General features: G+C 44.4%; 1 protein-coding gene across 8 annotated transcripts; it reads left to right on the forward strand.

Annotated features, from left to right (window-relative positions):
- The first annotated feature begins 293 nt into the window (after window positions 1–293).
- ap3d1 (adaptor related protein complex 3 subunit delta 1) lies at window positions 294–22,467 on the forward strand. Of its 8 annotated transcripts, XM_040183808.2 has the most exons (35): window positions 294–669; window positions 3,231–3,326; window positions 3,701–3,781; window positions 4,090–4,170; window positions 4,257–4,364; window positions 4,514–4,643; window positions 5,088–5,227; window positions 5,649–5,722; window positions 5,820–5,869; window positions 6,066–6,115; window positions 6,462–6,510; window positions 8,391–8,536; window positions 9,005–9,153; window positions 9,251–9,481; window positions 9,956–10,187; window positions 10,338–10,483; window positions 10,674–10,815; window positions 11,476–11,547; window positions 11,645–11,720; window positions 12,026–12,225; window positions 12,484–12,557; window positions 12,908–12,931; window positions 14,005–14,173; window positions 14,373–14,516; window positions 14,907–14,960; window positions 16,552–16,659; window positions 16,902–17,063; window positions 17,342–17,389; window positions 17,838–17,858; window positions 18,193–18,382; window positions 18,492–18,580; window positions 18,892–18,977; window positions 19,282–19,403; window positions 19,595–19,674; window positions 19,790–22,467. In XM_040183808.2, the coding sequence occupies exons 1-35, from the start codon at window positions 574–576 to the stop codon at window positions 19,883–19,885; spliced, it is 3,816 nt and encodes a 1,271-aa protein (XP_040039742.2). In that variant the 5' UTR covers window positions 294–573; the 3' UTR covers window positions 19,886–22,467. The 8 variants fall into 8 exon arrangements, with proteins under 8 accessions (XP_040039742.2, XP_040039743.2, XP_040039745.2 ...); XM_040183809.2 differs by lacking the exon at window positions 17,838–17,858; XM_040183811.2 differs by lacking the exon at window positions 14,907–14,960.
- The last annotated feature ends 409 nt before the right edge of the window (window positions 22,468–22,876 follow it).

Below are 22,876 nucleotides of genomic sequence, written 5' to 3' on the forward strand. Positions count from 1 at the left end.
ATCTCATTTTCTTATATATAAATATAAAGCACTCGCTCACAAACGGCCTCGCCATGTATTTGGTCATTTTGGGGTTTCTCGCTGCGAGTGAAGACTCAACCTTCTTGTGAGTAACACAATAAAAGGTTGACATTTCATGGGGACTCATTCACTCATTCAAGTTCCTCTTTCGTTATGATTTAGTATAGTTTGTTCGTTTCAAATGTACAGTGTTTTAATGCATTATGTTACTGTGGACGTGGGGGTCGGGGGGGCGACTAGACCTTTAATTCCCCTGATTCCCATCTGGGAGTCTCGCATAATACTCGGGTCAGCTGACTTTAGACGCCATTTTGTCAGCCATTTCCTTCGCTGATCCATCTCCCAGCACAGCACACCGGCCTCAGCTTCCTCCTCCCCCCCCACCCGCCCCCCTTCCCACCGGCTCGGTGAAAGAACAGCAACAGACCCCCGCACGCACGCACGGTACCCCGGGTGGATGAGAGACAGTGCCGAGGGTCGGTCGGAAGCCACTAGACCTCTGGAAGGCGCTTGGCCCCCGCGGGACGGCAGCGGTACAAGTCACGGGCGAACATGGCTCTGAAGATTGTCAAAGGGAGCATCGATCGGATGTTCGATAAAAATCTGCAGGATTTAGTACGTGGCATTCGGAATCACAAGGAAGATGAGGTAAAAGACAACACCAGCATCAACAACGAGCGAACGCTGTCGCGGAAAATGTTTGAAACTACAGATGCATCGATGTTTTAAAAAAAAGAAAAGTAACCGTTATCGGTGAGCGGCTAGCTAACGTTAGCTAGCTGGCTAACGCTGTGTAAGTCAACGTCAGGTAGGCTGGCCGGCTAACGGCTAGCGTCGGCTCGGTCGTCTCCCCCGCTAGCTAACCGTCACCCGTCGCTTTCCGCGCCTAATGGTTATTTGACGTTAGTTGAACACCCGGCGAGGGAATTGATGGCGTTGCTAACTCCGTGGTGAGGTTACATGTACGGTTTTAGGCACCGAGAAGGGATGGAGCGATGCTAATGACGGCTACCAAACCTGGCTGGCTAACGGTCAAGACCGTGACTTGGTGAGAGGAAGCATTTCGATGAGATGATCCCAGTTCGTCAGGGTTACTTGTCGGCATGACTGAGATCATACCACAGAGTGATGCTAATGTGAACACACACACACACACACACACACACACACATCAATGAGGCCTCCGCCGTCGTTAGCTTTCGGTGACTGATTAATTTAGGGAGAAGTATCCAGTGTTTGTTTGACTTGAAGACGCCAGAATCAGTCGACTGTTGAATGGATGACGTAATGCTCTTGAGTACCTGGCGCAAAAGTTCATAATATAAAAGAGGCCTTACTATGCACATTATGCTTAGACATGCAGACACGACCACTGTGGTTTTCATTTTATTTTATTTTAAACAATGAAAATCCCATCACCTCTTCTCCAAATGTACTAATGCCAGAAGCTCGTTTTCATCCCATCAGTGATGAGAAGGTGAGCTCATCCCTGTCACAGCTATGTGTGTGATGAAAGGCTCATCACAGCACCAGACACCAGTGGGATGGGCCAATAGAGGGCACTGTTTTTTTGGGGGGGGGGGAATTGTTTAATACAATCCAAATAAATTCCAGATCGTGCTGAGGGGGGTCTGAATTGCACATCATCCTGCTCTTCTTGTGAGCTCTGTGTTTGGCTTTGTCTCACCTGTCTCGAGCTGTGTGTCAGGTGTGAAATGTAGAGGTAGCGTGTCAACACCGAGGGGCAACTGAAGGATTTGAATTCCCTCTCTCTACGTGGCATATTTGTTCTGCTCACCGTCTCACCTGAATACCAATTTACAAGCATTTTAGGTCGATATATAGTACACACATTTGTCTCGATCATTTGTCTGATAATGTCTTAATAATTTTGGTCCATCAAGCACTTGGATTGCTAATTGCTCGAGGAAACTATGGCTTGATCTCTTGATGAGCTGAGCGGTTCACCAGATGTAACCCAACCTGGGCAGCCTAGATAAGGTGGTGGTTGCCCAGTCAACAGCGGACAGTTTGCTGAAATATTAATAGCTTTTGTGTGTGTGTGTGTGTGTGTGTGTGAGAGAGAGAGGGCTTGTGTGTGTGTGTTGACTTTTTCCTGACCAGCCCTCCGTTTGCTTTTCACATGTGTGCTGCGGCCTTGTATGGTTCATTCATTCACTCTCCTTCCCACGCCTATGGAATGGCTGGCAGGAAGGCAGGAAGGGAGGGCGCATCTCCAAAGTGTAATTCTGTTAGATTAGTCACTAAATTTCTGGTATTCTATATTCTCTATATTTGTAACTCATGTCTCTATAAAAAAAAATTAAAAGCTGTAGCACAAGTTTTCTCTCATCCTTTTTCTTTCCTTTGTGAGTAAAGCTCTTCCAGTTAACTGAAGCTCCGTCTGCATTAATGTGTCAGATATTCTTTTAAAACTACATTTACTTCATTGGGTTCTAAATTGCTCATCGATGAGAATTGTGATTCCGAATGTTGTGCTTGTGTCTGGTGATCTTGCGTTAAATCGCTCCCAGCCTGCTCTCCAAACCCGGGTAGCCAGAGTAGCAGCATTAGCCAATCTCCCCCCCACGCCCCCCCCCCACGGCCTCCTCCCGTCACTGTCTCATGACTGCACACACATGACTGGCACACACTCACACCCTACACAGCGATATGTGTGTTTGTTTTTGCCATGTTGCTCCTCTGAACAATGGTTGACTGATTGCTCCAAACTGAGTTTGACTTCTACTGTTAAATAAAATATAAAACCTTTTGTCTTTCATTGAAATCTCGTGTGTTATAACAGGGCAATAAGTAACTGCGATTTAGTAGTAATACTCATGATTCTGTATTTTAGCAGTCCGCTACTGGCTTCCATTCCCCTGGAACATACGCTTTCATAAGTCATGAATATGATGAAATTAGACTTGGCATCACTTTAAATCCAGCACCGATGACTTGTGACTTGAGTTTGACTTACGACTCAATGCCCACAGTCAAAGAATTAGTTTCATGCCAGAAGCACATTAAGAAACGCAGCCTGCGTGATACTTCAATAGCAAAATCTAGGCCAAATCCTCCAACTGGTGGATAGCAACCAGAGACGGACGAGGATTTTTCAGCTTGTCCCTGGTGCTCTGTAGAGGTCTCCCACTCTGGATATCACTCCACCCAATCTGATCTGCTGCCTGTTGTTTGTCTGCCCTCAGGCCAAGTACATCTCCACGTGCATCGATGAGATCAAACAGGAGCTCAAGCAGGACAACATCGCTGTCAAAGCCAACGCTGTGTGCAAGCTCACCTACGTAAGATCTGCCGACATCCTCCCAGACCCTTTCTGTCTTTCACTTCTTCTTGATACACGTGATGAAATGCACAGTCATTGTTTAGCCTTCCTGTTTTCACAATGAGTTTTAATGTTCAAATGGGAAATGTTGGGTTGATGTTAAACCTGATTTGGTTGTGATGGCTGTTTTCACATTGCCTTGTGCAGAATCAAAGCCTGTTTCGGGCACACATTTAGGTTAAGATGGCTTTTTGCAGCTGGCGTCTGTGTCCACTTTCAAAGCTTTCAGCTCAAATCATTTGGCCTCCCTGTGCAACTCGACGTCAGCTTAGGACCCCCCCTCCTCCTCTTACTCACCCACATCACTCTGTTTTATCTCCTTCTGTGTTACAGCTCCAGATGCTGGGCTATGATGTCAGCTGGGCCGCTTTCAACATCGTTGAAGTCATGAGCTCCTCTAAGTTCACATACAAGGTTATAATGAAACGTGTTGAATTTTGTAATCATTGCATTTTACAACAGTGGTCCTCAACTTCTGGATAACAAAAGGCCAACTTTGAATTGTTCTAAGAATTCCAAAAACCTTCTTCCCAGATGTATCAAAATGATAAATTAACTACAGAATACATAATACAATGGAATGTTTGCTAGCAAACAGGGTTTTTTAACTTGTACACGATGGTGTGTTGGGGTTGCCGTGGTGATATTCAACGTGAATAGCTGCTGTTTTAGTCAGTAACACTTGAATTGCATCAGTATGTAATTCCTATTTTTTGCTGCAGAGGATCGGCTACCTGGCGGCCTCCCAGTGCTTTCACGAGAGCACTGATGTCATCATGCTGACAACCAATCAGATCCGAAAGGTCAGTAAAGTCCCCCCCCCATCTCTTGTCCAACCTTTTCTGTCTGTTAAACTATCCCTTTCTAATTCCTTGGTTTCACCCCCCAGGATCTCAGCAGTCCCAACCAGTATGACACGGGTGTTGCTCTCACCGGCCTCTCTTGTTTTGTGACCCCTGACCTGGCTCGGGACCTGGCCAATGACATCATGACACTGGTGAGTCACGCACAGTTTGTCAAAAGGTTCACCGTGCTTGTATTCCCTTTTCTGGCCACCGTTTCCTTCGTGGACTCCTCCTGGGTCTTCATTTACTTCAGAACGTTCATTCAAGAAGCGGTATTATTCCTTTTTCCTCCCTGCCCTAGATGTCCCACACTAAACCCTACATCAGAAAGAAAGCGGTGCTGATCATGTACAAGGTGTTCCTGAAGTACCCGGAGTCCCTGCGACCTGCTTTCCCCAGACTCAAGGAGAAACTGGAGGACCCAGACCCAGGTACCAGAACCGACGCTGCATTCAGTCGCTCACGCAGGGCGTTTGTCACCTGAAGCCTGTGAATTATTCAGCAACTAAGAATGTGAGATTACCGGACTACTGCTGTTGTGCAGACTAAAACATTACCTGACTACATACCTGTGGGTGACCAGGAACCTTCCCGGGATGTTGCGCTTACTTATTGTACACCTGCGAGAGAATATCCGAGTCCGACATTCTAAAAGGGCTTTGTTATTAAAGCTACTTTCAAATATAAAGTGAAAACAATGTACTTTCCTCACTACTCCTTAACATTTTAAGCACATATTGAAAAGGAGTTTCCTTCTTTGCCCGTGTCACACTGCTACAATATTGCACATGGTTTGCACTAGTCAGAGGTAACTCCATTAACCCCGATAAAATAGGAAAAATAAAATCATGTATTCCTGCGTTGTTCCTCTTCAGGTGTCCAGTCTGCAGCGGTTAACGTTATCTGTGAGCTGGCTCGGAGAAATCCCAAGAACTATTTGTCTCTGGCACCACTCTTCTTCAAACTCATGACTTCTTCCACTAACAACTGGGTTCTCATTAAGATCATCAAGCTGGTAAGTCAACAGCCTAGAGGGGACTTTGGTTTGTCGACTGGTTATGATTTTACTACGCGAGGTCGCTGCCATTCTCTTTATTACCATGCATAAACCTCAACATGCTCCATACGGGGTTCACCAAGCGATGGTTGTGTGTGTGTGTGTGTGTGTGTGTGTGTGTGTGTGTGTGACACTAGTAGGATTGCATCACGCATACCGGGATAAAGCATCATAAAAGAGGAATGGATACCACTTCCTTCAGCTGTTTTAGAGGTTGCATTGCTTAGCAAGTTGTATTTGTGTGAGCAGAAGCACCACAAGCGTAAAGTTTTCTTATACAAATAAATGATTGCCTTTTTAATGAAAGGATTCCCACGTGAGCCATACAGCGTGTCATACTCTACAGCGTGTCATGGCCCTCTCTGTGTTTGCTTTACAGTTTGGTGCACTCACACCTCTGGAGCCGCGCTTGGGAAAGAAGCTGATCGAACCTCTGACCAACTTGATCCACAGGTGAGAGGAAATCCCTTCATTAAAAGTCTTTCACAGTTTGTAAAAGCGGTTTGATCCGACGGGTAGATCAATAATAATTTGTCCCTTTCTCTCACAGTACCTCTGCCATGTCTCTGCTCTACGAATGTGTCAACACTGTGATTGCAGGTACTTCAGTCTTCAATGTGTGCAATGTATTGGTCTTAGTATTGTGTGTCTAAGCTCAATTTCAGCCCCCTTTTTTTTTTTAAAGTAAAATGTGTTTACGGTTAAGTAAAATCTTCCGATACCCTTTTAAAAAAATGTTCTCACAATCTGTTTTAGTTCACATTCAGCTCTAATATCTAATGTGTCCCCTGTGCAGTGTTGATTTCCTTGTCCTCTGGGATGCCTAACCACAGTGCTAGTATCCAGGTAAGCCTCCGGGGTCCACTCCCCATCAACGTTAGATATTAATCATAACCTTTTCTAACCCAGTGGAACCAAAACGCATGCTTTCACCATGTTTCTTTCTGTTCAAAAGTCTGTCTGTTCATACGTGTTTTAAAGTAGAGACTCAGCAGCTGTAGGAGAAGCTAGCAGGTCCCATGAAGCAAAGTTTTTTCCTCTTCCTGTCAGTAATGCACGACAACAAAAACCCTTTTGCACCTTTTTAAAATATAAACCCCCACTTTCGTTTGTCTCATTCAAAACTTGATTTTGATTGGAACTGTGTGCAAAGTTGAACAGTGATTTTAATGGCGCTCACTCTTTGTTTCAGCTCTGTGTGCAGAAACTGCGAATCCTGATCGAGGACTCGGACCAGAACTGTGAGCCCTCTGTCAATGCCTGCAGTGTGTCATTTTCTCATTGTCTGCGTGTTTCTCACCATGGAACAGTCCACCCTCTTAGAGCACAATAATGTAGACCCCCTGACTCTGGGTAACTCGAACATCATGACAGTCCCCCTCTCAATCAGGGGGCCTGCTTACAATCGCATTTCCTCAAACTCACTATTCCACGTTCACCCACTAATCCTGTGTTGGACACACAAAAGTGAACAACTTTCCAAACGTGCGGCTTCAGCTTTAAAACGATAAAAGGGGCAAGCCTGCGATTCTCAAACACTCCCTCGCACACCTCCAGTTGAAGCTGAGTACTGCAGCCGTTCGAGTTATCTGGACATCCATATGTAGATAGTTTGTGTGTGGAGTAGAGTAGACCAAGTTAATGGTGCAGACTGTGAATCTGGTGTTTGAGCTTTTCCTTCATCCTTTTTACTGAAGGTCATAGTTGTGCTTTAGCTGCAGCACTTTCAAATGCGTTGAGTAGTTAAGTGAGGTGACAGATCACAGCTCTGGAGCTCCTTCATTGATTTAAAATATTACATGCAAGCAAAACAAATGACACATTTAGAGTTTAGTCAAGACGTATGAACGAAGAATTGGTTGACGGCGTCGTGCTTTAGATGTGTTTACTGAAATGGGGAAAATTTGAAATGCCTTTTTTTTTTTTTTTTTTAAATCACAGCGCCCCCCCATCACCCCCTCCCCTCCACCGCAGGCACACACCTATTGATCGTGACACTTGACAGGTTCTGTCTTTGCCAAATTAGCCGATAGACGGGAAGGCTGTGACTCAGCAGATTTCTGAATTGTTCTGAATTTTAGTATGAAAAGCAGCCGGCGGTTTGACCAGATGAAGAAACACAAAACTACTGTTTCCTGTGTGTGTGTGTGTGTGTGTGTCCGTGTCCTTTCCACATTTCTGTGTTGTGTATGTTATGTTAATATTGTTTCACTATGTTTTTCTTTTTCTCATATATACATTAGTCAATTAAGTTATAAGTTGTAGTAGTAACTGAAATATTTTTTAACAAGTAGTCCAGTTTCATAGTAGTGCTCTGTCCTCTGGAAGCAAAAGGATTTCCAAAAGTATAGTTTTTCTATCTCCAAGGTATTGTATTATTTCTCTAACAGCAGTCACCGTCAAGTAATGATAGTCAGGTTCATAAATAATAAAAGTTTGAATAAGAAAATACAACAACAACACACTTAATAAAGTGGCAATCCTCAAGATATTTACCTATTTAATTGTATTCCTGGTTGTAACAGCAGATGTGTTTTTATGCTACGAGTCCCAGAAATGTGAAACAAACAAACATTGTTTTTGATAGTTGGGCAATAATTGGCATTTTTAGTGATCTTCTGTGATCGAATGATTATTTTGCTGCGCAAGACTGCGAAAGGAAAAATACTTTGAGTTTGTGCAGCTTGTCGCCTGCAGCTCATCTTACAACTCGCCACGGCTGATCTTTCTAGTGTCATCACTCTAAGCAATATTACAAACATTTCTTATGTCAAAATTGCAGGGGAAAAAAAGAATTATCTTTTTAGCAATTTGTGTCAATCTCACCGCCAAACCTCACATTTCCTGGGACTACTTCACAACTTAAATCAACTTGTGTTTCGCATATTCTGGGAACACTGAGTTGGTAAAACTGCAAATTTATCATTATAAATTTTCCAATACCTTTAGTTAATCCATTCAGTGGGCCGTAGGCCTCATTCAGACATCTATTTAAATGAAAATCTTTTCGACTGCCACTTTAATGTAGAGAATAATTTTAGCCGACTCAAGTCAATAGTTTGATGTCCTAGTGTATTGAGAGCTGAAGGAAAAACCTCTGAGTCCATGTTTGTTGTTCTAGTGAAGTACCTGGGCCTGCTGGCCATGTCAAAGATCCTGAAGACGCATCCCAAGTCTGTGCAGTCTCACAAAGACCTCATCCTGCAGTGTCTGGATGACAAGGACGAGTCCATCCGCCTGAGAGCTCTGGACCTGCTCTATGGCATGGTACGGAACAAAGATGTTTGTTTTCACACAAGGTTTTTTTTCAGGCAATTCCTCAGTTTAGGTAATGCTGCTTACTCAGATTTGCAGTGCCAGAGTATCTCCATCTGCCGGAAAATGACCTCTGTTCTTAGCAGGGCAGGAAACTACATTTTAAATTCTAAATTTACGGGAATTTAATTGCAGAGTTCACCTCCCACTTGTACTGTTTAAATTGCTTGATTTAAAATAGGCTTGTCAGGAAATTATCCAATTGCTTGCCAAAATAGCAACTGGATACTTTACTCATAACCAGTAGTTGATATTATTTTGTCATACAATTCTATATGTTCTCTGTGAAAGTTATTACAATCAATGAGTCCTTCATTTTAAATCAGCTTCAGTTTCTCTCTCTCTGTGTCGGTCAAACAAATAATCTTTTTAAAGATTTCCCTTTTTTATGTCTAAATTTGAGCCTTGCTGCTTTCCCAGGTATCCAAAAAGAACTTAATGGAGATTGTAAAGAAGCTGATGCTGCACGTGGACAAAGCTGAAGGAACCACCTACAGAGATGAGCTGCTCACCAAGATCATAGACATCTGCAGCCAGAGCAACTACCAGTACATCACCAACTTTGAATGGTCAGTTGCTCTTCACCAACACTGAATTTGAGTATGAAGTCACTGTATGATGTGATTTTTGTTTTTTTACCCGCACCTCTTCATGTCCCCTCCACAGGTACATTAGCATCCTGGTGGAGCTGACCCGGTTAGAGGGCACACGGCATGGCCACCTCATTGCCTCCCAGATGCTGGACGTGGCCATTCGGGTCAAAGCCATCCGGGTCTTTGCTGTTGCGCAGATGGCCACTCTGCTGGACAACGCCCACCTGATGACGGGCAACGTGCAGCGGAAGGGCATCTGTGAGGTCTTGTATGCGGCTGCCTGGATCTGCGGGGAATTCTCTGAGTATGCTTATTTCGCACACACACACAGACTGATTTAAGTAAAAGAAGACGTGAACATACAAAGGGAGCGATTCCCACAATAAGGAAGCTAAACCCAAAGTAATTTAAAAGTGTCATGACTTTATTATGATTATAATAAGGTATGCTACGTAACACTGAATCCATAGGGAGAGATGATTGACCGCTTGGTTCAGATCCTTTGTTTTCTTCCCCTTTTAAGTGTCCATGTGGTCCGTTGACACAACCTCTCGTTTTCTTTACACGCTCTGCGTTGCGAATCTGTGTCTCTAAATTGGGCAAAAGGCTTCCCATTCTATATAACATGTTTGGGATGTTGTATTTTCTGATGTGTAGGTTATTTCAGTTGATGGATGCATTTTCATCTCTACACACATTTGCTGCTTTCCTTCTAAATGTATGTGAGTAAATGTACTTTTCAAATGGGCCTTTCTGTAAATCCACCTCTTCCCCGTAGACACTTGGAGAACCCGACACAGACGCTAGAGGCCATGCTGCGGCCGAAGGTGGCCACCCTACCGGGCCATATCCAGGCGGTGTATGTGCAGAACGCAGCCAAGCTGTTTGCCACCGTGCTTAAGAGCCAGGAGGGGAACACGGACAGCACAGCAGCACAGGAAACCAGCCAGCTGATGATAGAAAGGCTGCCGCTGTTTGTCCAGAGCGCCAACCTGGAGGTGCAGGAGAGGGTAAGGTGGACATAAGGATATGAGTCACAACTGGAGATATCTGCCTTTGACATTTGGTATTGTATAGCTGGAAAGGTTGGTGTAGAAATCTGATAAATGTCTGCAAATCTTCCTGACTGCTCCCCCCATCCCCCCGTCGCATGTCCTCAGGCGTCTTGCATCCTGCAGCTGGTCAAGTACATCCAGAAACTGCAACAGAAGGACGTAGAGGTAGCGGAGGAAGTCATCGCTCTGTTTGACGGAGAACTCAACCCTGTAGCCCCAAAAGCACAGAAAAAAGTGCCTGTTCCTGAAGGGTACGTTTTTCCCAACACACATACAAGCAGTTATCAACAATACATTATTACGTGAATGTATCGGTCATCTTTTTGAGTGAAACCCGTAGGATCTCGTTCATGTCAATGTGGTCCACCAGCAACTCTACGGAAAGGTGTAATGTGTCCATTAGTGCGCACCAGTGGAGCTCAAGTGAGTTTGTTTGTGCAGTCTGGACTTGGATGCCTGGATCAACGAGCCGCCGTCTGAGAGCGAGTCTGAGGACGATCAGCCCAAGGCTATTTTTGCCAAGGAGGAGACCAAACACTCCCGCACCCGTCACACAGAGGTGGACGAGAAAGAGCTGGCAAAGGTGAGCTGGGCCGAACACGCAACACAAATAGTGTATTTGTACAGTGGTGCTTCACCTCGCAGGAATGAACACCAGGGGTTGATTTTTACTCCATTGCTGTTCAACATCATGGAATTAAAAGTTCCACTTAGACCAGATTTAGATTAGAACTACATTGTGCTGGAATGGTCTTTGACTCTCAATGGATGTACAATTGTACAGGTATTTAGGACTTTTGCTATGCACTATTAATAGCTTTAAATGTAATAATTTTATGAAACATATTTGCTTACTACTTTTACCATTGCAATAGCAGCATTTCCCAGTAAGAGAAGATGTGAATAGTAAACTCTGCGGGCACTGCAGCTTGGCGTTACATCAGTTGCACCTCATCTGCATGGACCGAGTTGGTTGAAAACAAACATACCTTCCCTTTTAAACACGTATTTAATGTAATGTGTTTAAGGTAGCAGGCAGACAAGTGATATGTCTGCATTTACAAGCTAAGAGAGAAACTTAGTTCTTCATTGATTACACCGACTCATCGCCAGAGAGTTTACTTTTTTCTAGACAACGTTCTGTTTCTTTGTGTTACAGTGTGAATAGTTTTCCCATGTGGTATCTCTCTAATCATAAACCCAGGTAGGATTAATTGATGGAACTTTTTTTTTGTTCCCCCAGAGGAGAGAAGTCAGGAAGCAGGAGCAAGCCAACAACCCGTTCTACATCAAGGCCTCCCCTTCCTCTCAGAAGGTCATTTTTCACTGCACATGTCTGTTATATTCCAGCAACAAACACACAGAGCGTCTGCAGCACAAGACCTGTTTTTAAATGCATGTCCTTTGTGTAGGTCTACCAGGAGGCTCCAGGAGTGGAGCACATCCCGGTCGTGCAGATTGACCTCAGTGTGCCTCTCAAAGTGCCAGGTAGCACACGCGCTTACAACACCATTCCAAAACCCTCCTGTCACAATACGACCCTCACTTCATTTAGAATCAACAAAAATCGGACCCCATGGTGTATTTAGTACGCAGACATGCTGGTATTGGATATAGAAATATTTAGATAAGAATGTAAACCAAAGAGATGGTTGAATGAATCAGTGTTAAGAGTCTTCCTCACATAACCACGCTAAGCTTCATTTGTATTGTATTGTAATGTTTTTGTTTTGTTCTTTCTCTTTCATCTTTATTAAAATACGACAATGCACGATGCATCTTCTCTCCCTAAGGTCTCCCCATGTCTGACCAGTACGTGAAACTGGAGGAGGAGCGTCGGCAGAAGGAGAGGGTGGAGAAGAAAAAGAAGGACAAGAAGAAGAGGAAAGAAAAGGGCGGCGGACGACGGAAGAAACGCGATTCGGGTCCAGAGAGTGAGGAGGACATCACGCCCGCGCACATGGTGGACATCGTTACCGAGGAGATGCCGGAGGTACAACAGATCTGTGCAAACCGCACAAAGGCGTCGCAGTAATAATAGTAATAGCTTGAACTCCACCAAAGACACTGTAAACATGCAGATGTGAATCTGTCAGAAGTCAAAGAACACATAACTGCCGTTTGGTGGATTCGACTGTGAATGAACGTCAACGTCTCTGCAGATCGCTTCACATTCAGTGCATTGTGGATATTGATCGACTTTGAAGTTATTTTCTCTGCGTTATTGATTTTTACCCTCTCGTAACTTCAGAATGCCTTACCCAGTGATGATGATGACAAAGATCCCAATGACCCTCACAAAGCCCTGGACATCGACTTGGACAAGTGAGTCCACACGATGTAGATGCAAATGTTCAATACAACAATGTGTCCATAGTTAACTGTAGCGTAAGAGCATATGTAGTTACTGAATCCCATCATCTACGTATCTAAAGGGGCCAATCGAAGAATCCTTCAAATTTGAGCTTGTTTTTTTTAGAGCTGAGGAACCCTGACGTTTGAATCGTGATCATCTTTTTTCAGTCAGTGATCATGTCCTGACCCTCCCGTCTGTAGTGTCACAGGCGATGTGACTCGGCCCTTTGCCTCCTCTCACTCATTCTCATGGCGATCTGCTTTCTGCTTCCTCTTTTCTATGCCTGCACACACCCATCACTGCCTCTTTGTGTGGGCAGCTTGATGGAGATGGCCGCGCGCAGGTGAGTTGCACCCCGGCTGCAGGATCTGGGCTCCGACTGCACATGGATTGCCCCTCTGTCTTTCTCTCTCCATCTACATAGTTGCCTTGCCGCTCTCACTAACATAGCCGCTCAGTCTTATCAAGCTAGTTTGCAGTACCTGCTCCATTTTTTTGCTTCTCTTTCCCAGCTGTGTCAATATCGTTTATTGTAGTCTAATATCTATAACTTCTTTTTAAACATTCTATAAGCTTGACAATATCAGCGGCATCTAATTTTGAAATACATTGTTTTTCAAAGAAGAAGAGTTCTCCTGAAAGAAGATACATCTTCAATTAGAGTTCCAATGTTCCATTTTTAACTGGTGGCTGCTGATATTCTCGGGACTTAAAGCTTTCATCGCCTGTCCTCCTGGAACAGACTCCTAAAAGCCGTTTTGGCACTTAATACCGTCTTTTGAAACTTATGCCAGGAGTTCGGTACTATAATTCTTTAGCTCACATTTCCCAGGTTCTCTGTTTATCAGATGAACCATGCTTCCAATTAGCTGCCTGCTGTTTTTTTTGTGAAGACAAACATACATTTCAGTCTAAAATCCTCCCTCATTATAATAAAAAAAGTAAAAATAAAAATAATTAAAGCATCTTGAAGTGAAAAAAGCACATATTCCCGCCCAGACATAGTTGTGTGCCATTTTTTCCTTATAGTGAATAACCAGCAGGGGGCTGCATTGCATGTATTTATTGCTTTATAGGGTCAGGCTTGGTAGAAATAAACTTGACCGCTCCTATTCAATATGAAGGAATGTATTTGTATAGTTTCTAGATGTCGAAGAAGTTCCAGTGCTTGAGCTCTGCCAGACGAGTGGCTTAACGCAAACGCTTTGAATGCGACGCCGCTGCTGCACAGTGCGGAAAATGTGCCTGAATACAGTAGATGTCTGCACCCTTTAACCCTTGTTAGCACTACCACTTCCAGTAAATACAGTATTGATGATTTTTCAGATGGTGGCACCAACTCCAGCAGGATTTCATAATCTCATCACGAGTCCTCAAAGTCCAAATGTCTTACCTCTGCGTTTTCCGTCCGTCCAGGCCGCTTGCCGACAGCGAGAAGCTGCCAGTCAGGTCACATCGTGCGGCCGAGGCTCTCAAAAGCCCGGCGGAAGATGGTGAAGCCGAGGCCGCCGCTTCGCTCGAGCCCAAGAAGAAGAGCAGCAAAGAAAAGCGAGAGAAGAAGAAGGATAAAGAGAAGGATAGGAAGGTGAGGATGAACTCCTATTTTCTTCCTGGAAATCACACTCGTCTGGTTCAGTCTAACTGGTGAACCTACAGTATGGATCTGTATTCACGGGAAAAGTAACTGTCAATTATTGCGACGTGATGAGTCGGATGTTGTGGTTCTCAACCTTTTTGTTGTGAAACAGAGCTGAATTTATTTGTGGGGGGGGGGGTTTCCGCAGAAGAGCAAAGACGACAAGAAGAAGAAGAAGCACAGACGGGTGGAAAAGGGGGAGGATCTTCTCGGGGGTCAGGCAGACGGGCCTGTTGCCCAATCAGAAGAAACCAGCGAGGCGGCTGCCCCGCCCGCCGCCAACACTGCTGAGGTACGTCTTGCTAACCGAGTTTGTAGCAAAGATCTGACTTGATCCAGAATTCTGATTTTTAAATTAAAGAACGAGATCCAAAATGAACGATTTAAGATTATGTTAAGTACGGTTTCTGCCAAAGGATTACACGCACGCAGATATCTTCCGATCATTTTCATTGACACCACGCTTCCATTGCTTCCTCCCAGCCTTTTTTTCAATCGGCTTTAGTGATCAAGAAGTATCCGGTTCCTCGTAGCAGAGTCTCGCCAAATACTTGATTTATTGATGAAATAGAAGCGTGTAAACTCTGTATCCGTTTTCATGGAGAGCAGAAGGATACAGAACCTGTTTGGCCCTCGACCCCTCTCACCGCCTGGCACGCCTCTCCCTCCCTTCTTCTTCCAGGTTTCGGATCTGGATTTCTGGCTCTCAAACGCTCCAGTGCCCCCTAACACCCAGGTTGAGTGCCCCCCCCCCCCCTTTCCCTCCCCTTATCCCTCCCTTTTCTACTTTTCTCACAACTCCATGTATTATCTATCTACTTCATATGTTCTTGTTTTTTTGCCATTCGTTCTCTCTACTGCATCTCGATTTTGATCACTCATCAAATCTTCACATCTTCAGCATCTCACACTTTGACACCACTTCCTGTCTTTCACAAGTTACATAACACTTTCCTCTCTCTCTCCATCCTTCCTCTGTTTCCCAGCATGTGTGTCTGCCCGCACTGTATGTATGTGTGTGTGTGTGTGTGTGTGCTCGCGTATTTGTCTCACAATGCCGGTGTTTTTCTTCCTCAGCTCTTGTTTTGCTCGCTGGATGTCGTGTCGGTCTTGAGGCCAAAGTAGATGTCGTTATGTTGCTGATGTTGACAAGTGAGCGGAGGTTGTCTGTAGCTCGGATACAATTTTTTTATTTGTCCCTTTTATTTGCCACCACATGTCCTTTGTGGGCACATGCATGGACACCTGGCAGCAACGTCATCAGTCCTGCCACAGATTTTGAAGCTATTCTAATGCAACATGAAACGTGGCAACACGCCAACAGAGGCAGTGATGATCAAGACCGCCAGCTAGTGAACGTTGATGTAAACTCATCTCATACGTCTGATTTAGGGGGAAAAGCATATAGTTGACATGTTTGTTAGCCCTCAGTAGTTTACATAAACATGACCTTTGGTTTTATTTACGGGATGACCTCAGAGAGCTTTTTAAAGTGTCTTATTACAATTTAAAATGATGGTCTTGTATAACCCTTCAATAATGACACTGCAGGACATTTTTATCAAAAAGGAAAATCACTTGACTGCAAAGATGTTATCTCTTGGCAGTATGCTAAGCTAACACTGCTAGCCAGGCCTCCATATTGAACTGACTGGCAGCAATCTTTTCATCTAGCTGAGAAAAAAATGAAATGAGCACATTCTCTCAAATGTCACGCTGCTCCTTGAGCCGTACAAGAGCGCTCGTGATTTTTCACACACTATCGTATCTGCCATAACTTCTCCTGCTGGGTTTGTGAAATTCGGGCGTGTCAAGGCTTTTCAGGTTTTTAATCCTGTGAGCTTTCAAGTAAAAGCACTTCTGACCTAGAAACGCTACACTTTCAGGACATGCCTCGACGTGTCTTCTGTGGAAGAGTTGTTTTTCGCATTGGCTGTCACAGTGAACCCATAGAGGGCTTCCAATGGCGTCAATCAGGGATGTGCGGACAGCAGCTAGTGTGGCTGGTTGGTACAGTGCATTCATCAGGACATCAACTGGCACTGCACATGTTCAGATACCCACTTACATAAGACACTTGGTGTTTACTTGGCTGGCTCATTTGTAGTTTTGCATGTGAGGCACTGTGTTTTATTTATTTTTTTTTCCACAAATGAGTAAACTCTCTAACTTCACCTCTTTAACCTCTATCAGCACCTAAGTAGCAAACGCCATGTGTCACATGCGATGGTCACTACTAATGTGTGTGTGTGTGTGTGTGTGTGTGTGTGTGTGTGTGTGTGTGTGTGTGTGTGTGTGTGTGTGTGTGTGTGTGTGTGTCTGAACAGGAAGCAGCCACTTTAGCAGAAGCAGCCCCCGCGCACGAGACGGCCTCCGGCACGGCGCCGGACTCCGAGCCTGACGACGAGCCCAAAGACACCGAGCCGGAGGAGACTGTGAGTCCTCAATAATGACGCTGCGATAATTGCGAAGTAGAAAGCTCTGCTGTGGTGCCAGAGGTTCACAGCGACCCGACAGTATGCTGCACGTTGGCAGCCTCTTATTCTCACACGTTTGTGCAAATTACAGACTTGTCAGTTCTTGTGGGATCGCAGGAGGAAGATTTCTGCCAGTTGTAACCCTGTCTAAGTACTGGGATATCTGACTTTTACTATGTTCCTTGTGGGTGGTTTTCAAGGATAAGAAATCCTCCAAACACAAGAAGAAGAAGCAGAAAAAAGAGAAGGAGGATAAGGAGAAGAAAAAGAAGAAGAAGCATCATCACCATCATCACCACAGTGACGGAGGCGGGGAGGAGTCGGTGCAGAACGGCACCATGGAGGAGGAAGAGCCTCTGCCGGTCAGTGTTTGGCGTTAACAGCCTAACGCCGATCAAGTGCGAATTAAACATTCAGCAAGCAATATGCATTTAGGGGGGGTTCACATGTCACTATCCTCAAAGACACAAATAACCTGATGCTACATTATGATTTATCATCATTTTGCCTCCACTGTTTAAACCCACCTGACTGCCACAAACACACACACACACACTCTGTGTGAAGCGGCTCCTGTTGCCTGCTTAGCATACAGAGTGACAGAGAATGCCTGTTTTGACCTGAGCTCCTCTCCTTTCAGCCCATGTCCAATTACTGCCTGCTGGCTGAGAGCTCCTACATCAAGATGGTGAGTGATGGAGCGACTTGATGGAAAAATGATGTTTTTCAATCACCATCTGAGAAAAATAGTTTTGTTCCCTGTTTGGCGTCAATATAATTGTATTTAACAGCATCCAAAGCTGTTGGCAGCATCTGGTTGTGTTGGTCATTCTTTATCCATGCGATTTAATTAAATTACTAATTCACTTTATGATAGCGGGGTGATGAAGAGACTCAATCAGCTCTGTTGTTGCGTCGCCTCCATATTTCACTGCAATAAAATGAACAAGTAAAATGTTTGGTGCTAATAAAATCCTTCATTTTCCCTTTGAGCAAATTATAACCGAGCTCTGCGTAGACGGATATGGAAACCATTGTTAATGTGCAAGTCGAGGCTGTTTGTGAACAGAAGCTACTACAGTAGTGCCAAAAAAAGAACGTATACAGATCCTCTCTTTCTGTCTCTCTCTTCAAAGATGATCGAGGATACCAATCAGGTACTAGATGACAGAAAACTATTAAATCATTTTTCTAGATGTGTTTCTCTCGCTTTTGTTCTTGATTCTCTTCACAAATTAATCTTCCAAGTGCCGACAGCGTTAACTTTTCTGAGTTTGTCCTTTTTTTTTCTCTTGTGCTCTGACTGGTTTCGTGGAAGCGGCGATGTGTGCTTTGGTGTTGGGTTTATGAATCAAGAGTTGCTGTGTTTACTTTATTTAATCATTGAACTACCAAGAGGGAGAAAGAGATACGGCTTTTAAAAAAGTTTTAAAAGTTTTTCCCCTTGCGAATGACTTAGAAGCGTCTTTTTCTCTTTCTTCTTCCTCAAAGGAAAATGACATCCAGGGCAACCTGCAGGATGGCAGTCAGGTGGTGGTGTCTGTTATATTTGAAAACAAGTGTGACAGCTTCCTTAAATCCATGGAGTTCAACGTCCTGGACTCTCTCAACTCCAAGCTGCAGAGGCCAGAGGGGTCGGGTCCACATGACGGCCTCACCGTCCCCTTCCAACTTCCACCTGGTCAGTGACCACGTACCCATTTCTCTGTGTCGCCATTCTAAAGTCTGTGCGTACCTCCGTTGTAATTGCTTCGGGAAGTTGTGTTGAGTCTGATAACTTTTCTCTTCAGGGGTGTCCAATGAGGCGCGATTTGTCTTCGCCGTGCAGAGCATCGTAATGCCCCAGAAACTGAAGGGAACCCTCACCTTCATAGTGAAGGTCTGAAGGAAAACACACACACACACAATCATCTCACCAAAGTTAATCCAACTTTTTTTCCCTTATTTAGCTACTGCCTTTCCCCAACATGCCAAAAACAAATTGTTGGATACTGTGCTGAAAAATTAATTGTCTATTTCCCTTGTGTCGGTGGGTTAGTAGTACAGAAGCTTAAGCGAGATCACGAGTCCCAACCACTTCCAGTTTTCATTTTGGTAACCCAGCCCGCCCCGAGGCGTCTCCACAGGTCCCACAGGCCAAACTAGAATTGTCCTTATTGATTATCCGTATTTGTTTTTGGGTTGCCACAGAATGAGGACTCCTCCACACACGAGAAACTGGACTTCAAACTGCACTTTACCTGCTCGTCCTACCTAATCACTACTCCTTGCTACAGGTTGGTGTTGCATCTCGAATAGTCCTTGAAATAACAGTTTTTCTTAAGCTTGTGTCCATGTTGTTAAAGGGTCATCCCTGTGTGTTGTTTTTATATTTTTGGTGCAAAATAAGAAATGGTGTGATTAACTGTGGCACCAGAGGGGAAACCTGTGGATCACAAAAAGCCTTTTTAAAAATGATCGTGATCATCAGTTGAGCTGAATAACCGCAGTAAACGCTATAACGGGTTGGTTGTTAGTTTCAGAGCTTTAGTTCCTTCGGAACAATTTGCAAATGGAGTTCCTTCTGTTTTATTTGGCCAGTGATGCGTTTGCAAAGCTGCTTGAGTCGGGGGACCTGAAGTGCAGCTCTGTCAGACTGGAGGGAGTCAGCCAGCCGTTCCACCACCTACTGGCCAGGATCTGCTTCCACCACCATTTTTCTGGTACATATGCACACACAGCAGGGCCGAATAATATCCTAAAACAGGAAAGTACCCGATGAGTAGAGTCTTCCACTTATGGGAATCCAGAACGCAATGTGATTGTGCCCATCGAGTAAGCCCCATGTGACAAAGGGACATGGAGATGCATGCAGTCCTTCGTGCTTTTGACACTTGTGTTCTTAATGTTTCAGTTGTGGAGAGGGTCGACTCTTGTGCCTCCATGTACAGCCGGTCCATCCAGGGTCACCACGTCTGTCTGCTGGTCAAAACTGTGAGTGAACAATCTCAACTTCTGTGATTTTGAGATTTTTCAACAACCAATCCATTGTATTTCAACAAAAGCAGACGTTTGAGATTTTGAGCCTGATTTCTCTCTCCTCTCTCAGTCTGGTCAGACGGTGTCCATCGACGCTAAATGTGACGAGCCGACGCTGCTTGGGAATGTGCTGGATGAGATCAAGCAGACCTTCTCTCAGTGCTGATTGTGTCCCGACAGCCCCGGGGCGCCCCTGACCCCCCTCCACGCCGCCCTCGCTGAAACACCACATAACCATGTTAAGAAAACACTGCGTCTGGCACCTCCAGTATGGCCCTATTTATTAGTCCTCCGATTCGCAAGATTTCTATCCCCTGAACTTCCTCTTCACTTGATCCGGCTGCACTCTGAGCTCTGTCGTCACTCCCCGACACGCAATGTTGTTTTACAGACTCGCTGTGTACATGTACGCCGTCTTCTCCGCAAAGCCCTCTCACCTTCACTGCTGTTAATTTCAGTCTCCGACAGCCCCCCAACCCCCTTTCCACCCGTCACCCCCTTCTTCCAACCGACTCTGACTCTGTAATGCTCTGCTGTTTCTGGATCCCCCGCATCCTTGTTGGCAACTCGGTCTGTGACATTCATGTGATGTTAAACAACTGGACTTTTTTTTTTGTTGAATTGTGATTTTGTTTTTCAAAGGTTTTTGTTTTTGTTGTCTTCTTTTTGTGTGTGTCTGAAACCTGTCTGCGCCTTTGTCTCGCCCCCTTCTTTCTTCCCACTAAACATCAGTGTAAACTCGTTCAGCTGTGTGTGTGTGTGTGTGCGTACTCTGCTTGGCTTTGTAGGCCTGGAAAAAACGTGTGACAGATTCTCTTAGACTGGTCCTAGCTGGAAAGAAATGGGGACTCTCTCCTGCTCCCAGTTAGCATCTGCAGTGCTATCGGGGCGGAGCTAAAACCCACAGCTACATGCGCGGTACGGGATCAGAACTTCTGCCGGAGCCGTTGCCCCACCCGCCTTTTTGGCTCACAGCAGATCTGCTACTGTTGAGTTCGGTGATCTGCACAGTAGATCACCGGTTTTGCTCTGGGATTTAGCTGTGCAGCCCCCCCAGTATATCCACTCCATGATCAAGCAGCAGTTTGCCCCCCCCCTCCCCATTACCCGCCACAGACCTCGTATCGTATCATTCCATTTAAAAAGAATTGAATAAAACTCCACGGTAGATTGTTAATGTGAGATTTCATCACAAGACGGTTGTCACCATTACAGGGCGCCTCTTTGACTCACCGTTGGGTTGTTTAATTGTATTGAAGATATATTACTGAAGCCGAAGGATCCGGTTATTTCTATGAAACTGCTGTGGTGCTGAGGGTCCTCATTTGTGTCACAGAATGGACAAGTAGGTGACACCATAGTCTTGCACGCAGAGAGCGGCCCGTGTTACATCGCTGTCGTGCCGCTCTGCTCTGGAAAAGTCGAATATGTCTGGCGACGGGAAGATAAAGTTACACAATCAACGTATTTCTTATATATATAATATTTCAGTTTGCAGGTTGGGCTCGCTGTTGGCCGAGAGCATCACCTTGTCAGTGGTTTTTAGGCTCCCTTTCAATCAGTATTAGGCAACGTAGTGTCCAGTGTAAGGAAGCGTCCACGTTTTGTCTGTTTTCACGCGCAATCATGTGCGACATTTACGCCTGTGCCACTTTGAAGTTCGCATCGAAGTAGCAGCACCCGGGTTGGCCGACGCCCACCTGGCGTTCACCTGATGAACCCCAACGCTTCTTTTCCCTTCAGAAACTGCCTTGCCACTCGTGTTGTACGTTGACTTGTTACAATGAACAACCGAAAGAAATGGCCTCTTGTTAAACTCAGAGGTACTTGAGTCTTTTAATTTGTGTTATTCATGTCGGAGGTCACCACCCGGTCCAGCACGACTTAACCTTGTAGTAGAAAGACAAAAACTGACTGTAGTGTCTCTGATCATATATACTGGCAAGGCCCTCTTCATATCTGTCTGCTATTGTAGATAACTCCTATGATAATGATGTCGGAGACCGGCGGATCAGGTCAGCTGCTCCACAAGATATTCTGTCCTGTAATAGTCTGACTACAGAGGTGATCAGCTGTATTAAAGGAATGTCAATGGTGAACGATTAGCTATCTATTCCCTGTCCTTGAAAATGTCTGATAAAAAAAGAGAACCAACTGCCCTAATCATACATTGTCCTGATTCTGATCATTTTTCTTGTGCATAATTGATTAAAATGTGTATATTGCATGATTACGAATGTACACTTTTATTTACTTTTTTTCTTTCATTGACATGCTTACACAAAGAAAAACATTCCATTGTCCTTTTCTTCACCTTTTTCCTTTCTTTTTATGAGGATTACTTATCTATTTTTGGTTAGAAATTCCATTCAGACGATTAAAACAATTGATAACGTTGACGGTTTTAAATGATTAAACACAGAGGAAGGAAGGGGGCTAGTGATACTGAGGGAATGGGGCTCTGACTATTAAATGGAGTAGAACAGATCACCTAAAGCAGTGTACTGCGAGGCAACCTTTGCTGTCTTCATGATCTTCTTGATTGAGTTGTGAGTTATTTTATCCAGGTTTGGCTTGTGACATTGAAGTATACTCTCATATGACATTGGAAGGTCCTGTCTGTTTATGTCTCCATATCTCATCATGAAGCTGTACAATATAAAATGTTTTAAAGGGGACAACGTAAATTATCGACATTCCCTTTAAGGAAAGTCAACCCAAATTCGAAAATAAAGGCTGTAAAAAGCTGTTCTAGTCTCTCTTTTCAATTGTATTGTGTTATGGTGAATGAATAAACACCCAAATACGCACAATTTTGCAATTTTTAAATATATTTGGTGACCAGATGTGTAACCACATGAGTGAGGAGGAGGCGGCATAGTGTTTTCATATACGTATTTTCACAGATTGTGTTTGCCATACAAAACACTTTAATATTTGATAGATTTGCAGCTAAACATCTCTTTAAACTTCAATTCCCAGAAAGCGTTGCATGACAGAAGTAAATTGATCCCTCTACTGAGTTTACAGTGAAGAGCTGAGTTTCTTACTCCAGTTTACAAATCCACCGTTTTTGGTGTTATAGTTTGACTAGAATGTGTTTATTCGAACACAAACGTCGCCCTACCGACCCTCTTTAATGTGCGATAGAAAGACA

Source organism: Gasterosteus aculeatus, chromosome 8 (assembly GCF_964276395.1).
Source record: "Gasterosteus aculeatus chromosome 8, fGasAcu3.hap1.1, whole genome shotgun sequence".
Taxonomy (NCBI): Eukaryota; Metazoa; Chordata; class Actinopteri; order Perciformes; family Gasterosteidae; genus Gasterosteus; species Gasterosteus aculeatus.

What these genes read in the sequence shown, in the direction of transcription:
- ap3d1 (XM_040183808.2), top strand. Translation starts at nt 574, where the DNA reads ATGGCTCTGAAGATTGTCAAAGGGAGCATCGATCGGATGTTCGATAAA. An exon ending in TTACCGAGGAGATGCCGGAG is followed by an intron (nt 12,226 to 12,483) that starts GTACAACAGATC and finishes TCGTAACTTCAG; the next exon opens with AATGCCTTACCCAGTGATGA. An exon ending in AGGAGGAAGAGCCTCTGCCG is followed by an intron (nt 17,064 to 17,341) that starts GTCAGTGTTTGG and finishes CTCTCCTTTCAG; the next exon opens with CCCATGTCCAATTACTGCCT.